This window comes from Nannobrachium achirus (assembly GCF_963921795.1).
Source record: "Nannobrachium achirus genome assembly, chromosome: 24".
Taxonomy (NCBI): domain Eukaryota; kingdom Metazoa; phylum Chordata; class Actinopteri; order Myctophiformes; family Myctophidae; genus Nannobrachium; species Nannobrachium achirus.
In genome coordinates, this window is record NC_137831.1 from 40,549,238 (window position 1) to 40,561,965 (window position 12,728).

The window sequence follows — 12,728 nt, forward strand, 5'->3', positions numbered from 1 at the left end:
GCTTCAACAATTGCAGCTTATCTCTATGGTGGTCTAAGTCCAGACACCAAGTTTCGAGATGGTACCATGCTGCAAACTGGAGTTATGGATGTTTAAAGCGCAGCCAATAGGAAGACAGGGGGGCGGGGCTTCAACAATTACAGCTCTTCCCTATTGGCCGGAAAAAGTGCCAAGTTGTGTGAGCGTTTTAAAGTTGAAATCACGTTGCTACGCAAAAGTATGCCAGAGTTAGCTGTGAGAGCAAAGTGTGACAGCAAAGTGTGACAGCTGCTGCACGCGTTTAGTGGACAGAGGGGGTGGGGCTTCAACAATTACAGCTCGTCCCTATTGGCGGAAAAAAGGCCCAAGTTGTGTGAGCGTTTTAAAGTTGAAATCACGTTGCTAGGCAAAAGTATGGCAGAGTTATGTGTGAGAGCAAAGTAGTTTATTGCAAAAACACATTGATTTTAATTGGGGTCATTTTTGACCCCACTCATGGAAGAGTGTAGGTATTGGTTGGTCATGCATCCAAGGGTTAAGAGTGCAGGAGGATGAAGTGAGCTGAAAGACAAGCAGCTCAACTTGTGGTTTCCTTACAGATCATTTCTACTTCCACTTCCAACTCTGACCACAACCTAGAAAAGATGCTAAGGTATACTGTACATGTATGAAAGAATATATTCTCTTAATGGGCCTCAAAGTGGGGTCCGGGGACCACCCGGGGGCCTTGAGGGGGTTCAACGGAGCCCCAGCAAAATCAGTGTAACCACTCTAACTCTATTTTATACTTTGGATGTTTTAAAAATAGCCAATCTACAAGCTCACAACACATCACACAATGTTAGACGCTGTGAGCTTGTAGATTTGCTATTTTCACACTTTGCGTGTAAATAAAAAGTAATTTTGGTCTATCACAAACAAATAGGTGTCCTGGGACAAAAGAGCAGACCAAGAACCGAGCAAAGGTGAAGTCAAGTATTGAGTTTTAAGTCGTTAAAAAAACACATACAAAAATGATTAAAAAAAATATATCATCTGAAAAATGGTCTGTCTCATGATGTGAACATGCACTAGGCTACATCATTATCAGACTTATAAATCTCAGCTTGTTTAATCCATTCATGATCTGTTGATTAATTAAACGTTTTTATTTGTTGTGTACATTTCCAATGAATCTGTCGTTCATAATGTTCACAGGAACAGCCAGAGATGACATCCTGCTATCGTGTGGGAATCCTGTGGTGTTGAAAACGAAAGCATTTCTCATTGTTCTTCTACCAGCAGACAGAGCAGAACGTTGGACCATTTTTCCTCTGAAGTTTGTTCTGTGAAATCCATTCTGATTTATGTCAACACCCCTGCTAATGCAGAGCAGCTGTTACAAGACATCTGTGGCAGGTAAGCATAAGTAATGCCTCTTCATTCACTTTAAAGATGTTTACTTACATTTATCTTACTGCCAGTGAAGGGCGAGGCTGAAAAAAGTTTTGAAACAAAATGTCTGTGTCTCTCATGTTCTTGGAGGAAAGAATGATAGTTATAGACGGATTTATTGTTTACACATTCGAGACTGCACACCCAGGTGACTGTTTCATGTAATCAGTTCCCATCAGATCCCCAAAGCTGTTGTTTTGGGGATCTCTGGTTTCATGTTCATTCAACCTCCTCTGGTGTGTTGGCTGGTGAGACGCTGCTAGCAGACATACTGTATAGGCTATACTTCACCCTGCAATGGTATTCCGTGCAGAGAACAGCTGACATACAAGCTCACAACAGCGTCACAGATGTGAGCAGAGATGGGAAAAGTACTCGTATTCTGTACTTAAGTAAAAGTAAAAGTACTTGTGAAAAAAACGACTTTGGTAAAAGTAAAAGTACTCAATTCAAATAATTACTCAAGTAAAAAGTAAAAAGTACAGGCTTTGAAAAGTACTTTTAAAGTAAAAGTAAAAGTATTTTTACCGTATGTTTCTGTGCAAAGCCAATAGAATTTGAACGATATTAAACTTAAAAGATCCCCACCAAACACAAAGGTTTTCTACCTTTTTAGACTGAGTAGTGAGTACCATACCACTTATATAAAAAATATATAGGCCTATACATATCCCACGATCCCATTTTTTTTTAGTCAGTAACGTAATCCGATAACTGCAATTTAAAAAGTAACTACTAGTTACTTTCAGTTACTCGATTTATGATGACTGTTAACAGCTTTATCATAAAATAACTAATTTTAAAGATTCACATATAGGATAACACAATAGTCCACTTGTACAGATACTGTAATTCACACAAACTACTGCATGTTCAGAAAATATAATTAGGTTAGATCAGGTTCTCAACCTTATTTTTTTTACCAGTACCACTCAGAAAATATTTGTCTCTCCAAGTACCACCATATGATGTTAAAATGCAGTAGCGTACACCTTATCCAGTTCCCCATCCTATTCATAGACAGGCACAGTACACACAGAAGGCAAAAGTATTCTTCCTACAAACAAAATAAAGAAAAACTACTTAATAGCTTTATATCCAAATGACTGGTACTTTCTAAGCAATGGCCAAATGTATAATGTACATATACTGTACTGTAGGCATATATAAGAAAATAAATAGATGTATTGTTGATTTCAAGCATTCACTTGTGACGTCGGCCGCCTCTCAATGCAAACAACCAACCTCTGTCACTGACATACTCTTGCTGAGAACGACCAGCATCCGTTCTCCCATCAAAAAATAATAAAATCATGTTTTACTCATAACAATACAAGACTGTCTTGATCCAAGGATAAACAAGCTTAGCACCAGCACCCAACAAGTTACACCACTTTTTCAAGTCAAGGACCCCCAAAATGACACTTATTAGCCCATGAACCACCATGCATCACTGCTCTAGCAGTGATTTTCAACCATTTTAATTCCAAGGACCCCCAGTTTGACATGCATTAGGCTAGCTACGGACCCCCATTTATTGGATAGAATCAATGTTAATTTAACTCTGAGAGTGTACACTGTGAGAGTTACAGACCCATGGTCCACTTGTTGTTTCCAAACTAGCATTTAGCTGCTGCATGGGGGTGCATTTCAATTTTGTACACTATACAGACCCATAAGGGTCCATTTGGTTCCTAACTATCATTTAGCTGGGGACCCCCTGGGTTGGAACTCCCTCAAGGACGCCTGTAGGTCCCCGGACCCCACTTTGAGAACCAATGGCTTAAACAAGCCACTTTATAAGGACTGCCTTTAGCTTACCCGGTGTAGAAACAGCGTGTGTAAGCCTTCATCACATCTCCTTCTGCCTTGTATTCCATAAATCGCCACTGAACCTATTTGTTGGTGTTAAACTTATCAGTGCTGCCATTGTAATCAAAGGCAGATACAGTGTTCCTAAATCAGATTATTAGCTTTTATTTCCCTACAGAAACGTAATAAATTACCACTGTTTTCATCCAACTTTCTGCACGCTGTGAGTATAAACAACAGCCGGTCAGTATCCCATCCAATCACAGAGAGGGATGCGTGAAATAGGAGTCATTGATTGGCTGTGAGACGCAGAGATGGGAAGTAACGAAGTACAAATACTTCGTTACTGTAACAAAGTACATTTTTCAGTACTTTGTACTTTACTGAGTAATTATTTTTCTGAGTACTTTTTACTTTTATCTGTTACATTTTAACACAAGTATCTGTACTTTTACTTCGCTACATTTTCAAAACAGGCTCGCTACTTTGGTTTTATACCGGTATGTTAATGTTGCGCCGATGCGTGGCAGATCAAACAAAATGATTAGAGCGCTTGATCATCATGCATACAGGCTGCGATGACGCTCTGCTGCTGGCCAGAGTGAGCGATTCACACTGTGTCAAGTAGGCAAGGGAGGGCAAGCACCGGTCTATTTACTTCCTGTAAGTAGACTAACAAATAAAACTAATCATATAGGCTACATAATAGCCTCATACCTTGTGCTCTTATTTTGAAATCCGCGGTTTTCAGAGTCTGGTTTAATTCTACCACCATGACAATGCTGTGTAAACCATTCATCTCGTCGTGGGTTTCAAACATGTCAACACGATTCACGTGGATTCTATAACTCTGGATTATGAACACACGACTTTGGCCATAATGCACACGCGTTGGAAATGCGTTCTTTTTGAAGCTCCGAAGTTTAGGTGAGTCAGTGGCAGTGCTTTTTAACTCATGCTGGATAAAGTGTAGCCTTGAAACGGGCAAGCTAGATAAAGTAGTGCTTCTGTCAAGTTGTGTGGAAAAAATGGTCTGCTGTCTGCACAACTGTAGCTTCGGTCATCTTTGCCTCGCAAAAGCCTTTAGCGTGTGTGTGTGTGTGTGTGTGTGTGTGTGTGTGTGTGTGTGTGTGTGTGTGTGTGTGTGTGCGCGCGCGCGTGCCCTCATGCGCTTGCATGCATGCGTGTGTTTGAATTGATTGAGCACGACTACAGTATGGCTTATTTACATTGGGGTCCAGTGACAGACATGCAAAACATCTTACAGTAACAGTCAGAAATCTGTCTGTCTGTGGTTGTGAGATGTATTATAATTATAATTGAACAATGAAAACGACATTCTTATTAGGAAACCTTATCTGTATTTTAACACCAGTCATAATGGTGTAGGACTACTTGGTGGTCAATTGACACTTAAAAAAAGGGTTACAAAATTGTGGGTTATACATTTATTTTTTATAATAATAATGATTGTACTATATTATCTGACTATAACTGGTACTCAGTCTAAAAAAAACACTGCTGCATTTAGATTTCAAATCATAGACGTGTTTGGTGGGGATCTTTTAATTTTAATATCCTTCAAATTCTAGAAATATACGGTAAAAATACTTTTACTTTTACTTTAAAAGTACTTTTCAAAGCACATACTTTTTACTTTTTACTTAAGTAATTATTTGGAATGAGTACTTTTACTTTTACCAAAGTCGTTTTTTTCACAAGTACTTTTACTTTTACTTAAGTACAGAATGTGAGTACTTTTCCCATCTCTGGTGAGACGTTACATGTGGAAATGGTGTCAGCAGACTTACAAATTCACAATGCGTCGCGGTTAGCTGCGCTGTGAGCTTGTAGGTCTGCTATTTTCGATGCGCACCACCGTCTTACGACTGAACATAGCATAACATGCTGGGGTTCCATGAAGCGACGCTTACGACAACGCGTACTGGTATTTCTACTTGAGTATTTTATTGTTTTGTTTCATCTGCCGTGCAGCGGCGCAACATTCATTTAAAACCAAAGTAGCGAGCCTGTTTTGAAAATGTAGCGGAGTAAAAGTACAGATACTTGTGTTAAAATGTAACGGATAAAAGTAAAAAGTACTTAGAAAAATAAATACTCAGTAAAGTACAAAGTACTGAAAAATGTACTTCGTTACAGTAACGAAGTATTTGTACTTCGTTACTTCCCATCTCTGGATGTGAGTGTTATGAGCTTGGAGGTCTACTATTTTCTGATGTTCTCGGCCGGATGGAGCATAAATTAGGCTTGATGGGATCCAGCTGTATAGCAACAGTCAGCAGCTCTGGTGCTGTGATCATGAGCAGCGCACCCTCCGTTCTGATGACAGTGACTGCAGGAGTGGTTTTGAGAACATCTGCTTTGAATCAATAGTATTTTTTACAAACAACAGAAACCAAGGATTTTATTTCAATCCAAAGCATTCTTCCTCCACACTGGGAGAAAAACAGTATCGGAAAGTTTAATGGGATGCATTTTTACACATGAGGCTGGTAACCCCTTTTACATTGCAACTTGAGCGGTCTTTTTTTTTTTTTTTTTTTTTTTTTGCCTCTGACTTGTGCGCTTGTACTGGTTCTTATCAGTGTGATGTTTTCTGTAAATGTGTCTGTAGAGAGAAAAAAATCAAACCTCGGTTTGAAGTGGAGCGGTGAGCAGCTATACCCTGTGTGTGTGTGTGTGTGTGTGTGTGTGTGTGTGTGTGTCTCTAGTCTGCACAACAGTGCCCTTCTCAATCTGTTCCTGTCTGTCAGTACAGTACAGTACTGACCTTACTGTTTTTTTTTAAATTTTTAAATTTTTTTAAAAAAAAGAAAAGTTTTTTTTTTTTTCGGACTTCAAAGCAGTAACGTGGAGGGAAAGGTGGGGGCGGAGCTCCCGGTACTGGTGAATTGTTCGCTTAAAAATTACATATATTCAAAGATTTGCACACATTTTCACGACTTTTCAAAAATAGCAGATCTACAAGCTTGCAGCGCTTAAAAAATGTAGTGAATGATGCATGAGCTGATGAGTGTGTACTTGCATTAAGTCCAAGCACACACTGGGGCCAGAAAGTGTCCTTGTAAATGTAATGTGGAAGTACCAAAGTTAAAATAATCGCATTTGTCAAAGATATAGGCCACCAAAGTTGCAAACCTTCTCAAAAATAGCAGATCTACAAGCCCAGGACACATTGCACTGGAGATTGTCTATTCTCAAATGGCCAAAATTTAAAACAGGATTTAAATGTTTAATGGATGTTTTTGTATGCTATTAATGATCAATGTATGCATAAACTAAAGGTGTCAAATAATTGTATTGGAGTAAAACGTTGTTGGCTAGGATAGGTTCACTGCTCAAAAAACAAGGTTTACGGTTGTGTAGACTAAATTAAATCTCTCCATAAACTCCATCTCCTGCTCAGCAGCCCATGCAAAATGTACCAACATTAGTATTTGTGAGCCCCCTGCTGGGGCTGCTGTCAGAAATCACACCTCAGAGATCCCAACATTTCTCCCTAGTGGGAGGGAATAGATCACCCTCTCTATTACTGAATAGTTTCAGTTCAGTAGCAAGTCAGTAATTGAGAGGGGGATTATTTTCGGTGGCTCCCCCACTGAAAATGTTTGTGTTTTTGTTTTTTGTTTTCTCTTTGTTTCTTCTTTTTTGATACGGCCAGATACGGGCATCTTTGAATGACATGCACCTTCTCCCTGTGATGTGGCTGCCCTTAACGGTTGTGGCCCTTGCTTATGCTAGGAACCGGCCCTGGGTTTCAGAACTGTCCACTAGGGTTGGAGACGGTAACCGCCGTACCGCGGTACCGCGGTGTCAGTGTGCTTTATACCGCGGTAAAAAAAGACAAAAAAAAGTCTATTTTTTATTGGAAAACAAGCGAGTTTTAAAACAGGGGAGAAGCGAGGACCGCATGCGCTCCATGCCGCTCTGCTCTGGGCTGTGTACCACATGTTTGGAAGCCACATACATCACTCTCGGAGACACAGACCTACACAAGGCAGCACAGCAGCCGCGTAGAGGAGTACAGAGCAGCGTAAACTTTCTCTGTAATCCACACGACACAAGGATGTTAATACATACCTTGTGTTGTGGCATATCTTTTTTTATTCATACGGATTACTGGCGGAGCGCGGGCCGCGTGGACTAAAACCGAAAATGAAACTATTTTACTTTTTCCACCGCGTTGCATGTTGTGCCCCGTCCGGCAGCGCGTCGGCGATTTTATAACCTTTTCTGTCAAGTCATTGTAACTAAAACCTCTATATAGCAGCACTCAATCACTGCGATTAGAGAGTTGAGACGTGACGTGAGTTTACAGAATCACTGTACACGATCTGACTACCCGTCCTCTTCTGGTTTGTTCACACAGCTGTTTGTGTCTGAAAAGCCCAAGTAGCTAGCCTACGTTACTATGGTAACCCGACAGTGCAGATCTAAAAGCTCAGAACGCGTCGCGGATGCGATGTGTTGTGAGCTTGTAGATCTGCTCCTTTCAAAGCCATACCCGCTGTGCTGTACGGAGAAGTATAACTCGGGCAGTCAGGCTGAGGAGAGGCGACTTTTGGGAAGATGATTGCAATATTTTGGCTTATCGCCGAACCTTAATTAATAGATACAGGGGTGCGGTAATTACCGCAGTACCGGCGGTAAATGGGAAGACGGTAATCGCGGTAACAAAATGTCGATACCGCCCCAGGCCTACTGTCCACAGCCTTCCTCAGAGACAGATTGAAAAGACAAAAAGGGTGCCATGCTATCTTACAATGAGCATTAGGACCAATAACAGTATATGAAGATAGTTTGGAAATGGTTGAACTGGTTCTTTAAGTACAGTATATAAAGTAGAGATACATTTATTAAAACGACTAGCACCACTCAATGTGACCACATTAAGCTGTAGCTGCATGAATCCATAAATATTGTGCCTTCTCTGAAAAAAGTACAGGAGCAGGTGGAACATCAAGTTAAAGGAAGCGATGGTGGTAACACAATGCAACACTCCTGGTGGAATTTAGCAAAATGTTTTCCAAAAATGTTCAACAAGCAGTCAATCAGTAATAGTGAAAATAGCAGATCTGCAAGCTCGCAACGCCTCACATTGTGAGTTGTGATCTGTTATTTTCACTATATTTGAATAAGGCTTTTATTTAATGACTGTTTGAACGGTTTTGAAATATAAATATGAAGTGCTTCAGGAACAAAGAGGCACCATGTTACACAACCCCCTTCAACAACAATCCATATTTCTACTTTAAAAAATAAATTTGTTTGATCTTTCACTATTTGTATCTTTCTTATTCAATGTAGACAATGTGCACCATCTAGTGGAAATATTGTAGAACTACACCACCTGACCTACTACAATAAACATCATGCCAATGGAAACAGTGAGTGACTGTTTATGGCTTTTTATCCTGTATATATTATATCTATTTATTTCCCCTTTATATTATGTCTAAGAGATCAATTGAGTAAATGTAAATGTGTATCAATGGGTGACAGAGTGAAGACACGTGATCCTGAACACAATGGAGCAACTTCAACTTCCTGTTAAGTCAGATGAGGACTGTCCAGGTAACAATGGCATTTGAAAAGAAAGAATACATTACCCTATCTTATGTTTAAAAGAAAATAAGCCTAGTGACACTACTGACTGCTGTGACACATTATTATAAGAAAGAGTTTGATTTTCTTTCAGGAACAGTTAAATGAATTATTCAAAAATGCTGTATAGCTACATAAGTTACATGGATTCATATGAATGTGTGTGTCCCTTGTTCAATGTCTGTATGTGTATTTTATCAGCCCAGAAATTGTTTTAAATCCTCTGATTTTACAAAGTGCATTAATTTGTGTTAGTCATGTAAAACTGAAGTTATTGCATTTACTTGTTGTCTCTGAAAGTTTGTAACATTTGATGGGATAATTTTTACACTCAGCAAATGTTATTAACACTGATGATTGTATTGTGCAGGTCCTTCAGTGTTACCTGCAGTTCCTCCAGCTCAAGTCAACGCCCAGAGTGGAGGCATAGTGATGTCTCCTAACATCTCTGGTCACATTGGTGGTTCTGTCAACATCAACATCAATGTCAGCTCCACATCAGACGGAGACAGAGGTACATATTTTAGTCTGCTCCACAAGAGGAACAATGTAGGCTAATGTGATATTTTCTACTGTAAAGATATGAATGTCATATTGGCATAATGCCATAATGAAGAAAGTCCCATTTCATGATTGTCATGTCCACTCACTGAGTCCACTTCATTATCGTCTTCTCCATATGCAGGATCTGCACAGCCATCCGAAGTCTCAGCTAAGAAGCCTGCCGAGATCAGTAAGAAAGTCTTAATTTACATCATTATCACAATATCACAAAGTGATGACAACACGTGATACATTTGAACAACCCTACAATAAACACTGGGAGTATAGTAGATTGTCACTTGTTATTGCTTAGGGATATTATCCTATAGTCTTCTTGATGGGGGGGGGGGGGGGCAATCTAAATTTGATCAGTTATGATATTATTAGCACTAGCCTTATGAGATGAACAGTCGGCAAAAATACCCAATCTAGGAGCTCACACCGCACAGCATCACCACCGTGATGCGTTGTGAGTTTCTATCTATTTTCAGCAAAGCTATATTTAGTTTAGCCCTTTGGAATCAGGTCAACTAAATTTCAAGGCCACATGAATATGGTCAACTAAGTAGAGTTTAAGCGGTTAACTTGAGAATCACCAACCAGGGACATGCTGGGCCCCTGATTCAGCCCGGGAAAAAGAGTTGGAGAGTCCCTCATTGCGCGCTATAGAGAGAGATCTCTCTCTATAGCGCTGCTGCTACTCAAAGATTTGCTATTTCAGATCATGACAAGTGACAAGCCAGTGGGCCAATTACTATACATGAGTTATATTTCGTTGTTGTCGGGTGGAAACCTTGTATGTCCAAAACCGTTTGTTTTGTATTTATCATTTTAAAAATGATTTAAACTAGTGAAAACAGCCGATCTACAAGCACACAACGCCTCACACCGCGAGGCGTTGTATGATGAAAAATGCATACATTTGAAACTTGGAGATACAAGGTTTCTGCCCGACAGTGACGATTTACTTTGTTGGCCGCCCAGCCCCCAAAATGGAACGAAGGCCGACATTTTATTTTGGACCGGCCGGTAATGAACCGACTGTTCGGGAGTTGTCCCGCTTTTCCCAATGGCCAGCACGTCCCTGTCACCAACCCTTATCATTTGTGTTCCATAATTACCATAACATGCCCTTAATGATGTCCTTTTTTCTTTTGTCCTTTAGAAATTCCTCCTGCTGTGTATCAACAACGATTCAAGTCTAGACTGAGGAAGAAGTTTCAGGTTTTGTCTACAAAACAAGGGAAAAAAACATTTCTGAATGACATTTTCTCAGACATCTACATCACAAAGGGTGGGAGTGGCGAGGTCAATAAAGAACATGAGGTCAGACAGATTGCACCAGGATCCATGCAACCAGCAGAACCAGACAAGATCATCAGCATGGAGGACATGTTCAAAACCTTACCTGGAGAAAAGGGCCCAATAAGAACAGTGATGACGAAAGGAGTGGCTGGCATTGGTAAAACAGTCTTAGCAAATAAGCGTGCTCTGGACTGGGCAGAAGACAAAGCCGACCAGGATGTCCTCTTCATGATTCCATTCACTTTCCGAGAGCTGAATAAGAAGAAGGACAAGGTTTTCAGCTTGATGGAGCTCCTTCATCAGTACTTTGGTGAAACCAAGATGGAAGAAATCTGTGGCCCCGACGGGTCCGGAGTTATGATCACCCTTGAAGGACTGGATGAAAGTCGGCTTCATTTAAACTTCGAGGACAATGAGATCTTGACCGATGTCACAAAGCCGGCCCCCTTGGACGTGTTGCTGACAAATCTCATAAGGGGGGACCTGCTACCCTCTGCTAAACTCTGGATAACCACTCGACCTGCTGCAGCCGATCAGATACCGACTGATTATGTTGACAGGACGACAGAGGTCAAAGGCTTCTCTGATGCTCAAAAGGAAGCGTATTTCATGAAGAGATTCAGTGATAAGGATGTGGCCAAAACAATCTTCTCACAAATCAAGAAATCACTAAGCCTCTACATCTTGTGCCACATCCCAGTATTCTGCTCTATCATTGCTACCGTTCTGGAGAATGCGTTAAGGGAAGGAAAACAGGATGAGAAAGGAGCAACACCTAACACCCTGGCTGCAATGTTCATCCATTTCACAGTGGACCAATCCAAAAAGAAAGATGAAAAGTATACCAACAGCAAACAGAACAGCGATGTCATTCTCTCTCTTGGAAGAATGGCCTTTGACCAGCTGGAAAATGGCAACCTGATCTTCAGTGAAGAAGACCTGAAAAGGTATGGCATTGATATCAGAGATGCCGCTGTGTGCTCAGGAGTTTTCACACAGATCGTGAAAGAGGAGTATGGGCTATACGAGGACCAGGTGTTCTGCTTTGTCCATCTGAGTGTTCAAGAGTTTCTGGCCGCTCTTTATGCCTATGTGTCATTCATCAACAAAGGTGACAACGTACTGACAAAACCAAAAGCAACCTCCAAGTTGCCAAAGCCATTCAGAGACAAGGAATTTGACTTCTACCAGTGTGCTGTAGACAAGTCCTTAGAGAGTCGCAATGGACACTTGGATTTGTTCCTCCGTTTTCTGCTGGGCCTCTCATTGGAGTCCAATCAGACTCTCTTACGACGACTGCTTGATGTGAAGACCGGAAATAGGTCCAAGGCCAATAAGAAGACCATTGAGTACATCAAGAAGATGATCAGGAAGAATCCCTCTCAAGAGAAGAGCATCAATCTAATCCACTGTCTAAACGAGCTGAATGACCATTCTCTAGTGGAGGAGATCCAACAGTCCATGAGTTCAGGAAGTCTCTCCACAGACAAGCTCTCTCCTGCTCAGTGGTCAGCTCTGGTCTACATCTTGCTGTCATCAGAAAAGGAACTGGACGTGTTTGACCTGAAGAAATACTCTGCTACAGAGGAGTGTCTTCTGAGGCTGTTGCCAGTTGTCAAAGCCTCCAAGAGAGCCCTGTAAGTGCATTGACAATGAGTTGTTAGATGCAAGATGATGTTGTTTTATTTTAATAGAAAATAAAATACAATAATGTTTTTTTTCTGCTCTTTTTTCTTCAGGCTGAGTGGCTGTAACCTTTCATGGAGATGTTGTAAGGAGTTATCGTCAGTTCTCAGCTCCAGCTTCAGTTTGAGAGAGATTGACCTCAGTAACAACGATCTACAGGATAGCGGAGTGGATCTGCTTTCTACTGGACTGGCGAGTAAGCACTGTATACTGGAAACTCTCAGGTCAGTAAGTAGGTGCACTGATAATAACTAGTTTCAATATCACATGATCATATTTTATGACCACACAGATGTTTGCGCTGAGGTGTGTGTGCGTGTGTGTGTACTGATATTAACTGGTTA

At 40.8% G+C, this 12,728-nt stretch overlaps 1 protein-coding gene across 1 annotated transcript in view; it reads left to right on the plus strand.

Annotated features, from left to right (window-relative positions):
• Window positions 1-8,774: 8,774 nt before the first annotated feature.
• Window positions 8,775-12,728, plus strand: part of LOC308280292 (NACHT, LRR and PYD domains-containing protein 3-like) — a gene marked incomplete at both ends in the record, with an annotated part of 14,898 nt that continues 10,944 nt past the window's right edge. Inside the window, 3 exons of the mRNA XM_080720551.1 lie at window positions 8,775-8,820; window positions 9,221-9,364; window positions 10,559-12,335. Coding sequence (XP_080576677.1) covers window positions 8,775-8,820; window positions 9,221-9,364; window positions 10,559-12,335 — 1,967 coding nt within the window. The remainder of the gene's footprint in view (window positions 8,821-9,220; window positions 9,365-10,558; window positions 12,336-12,728) is intronic.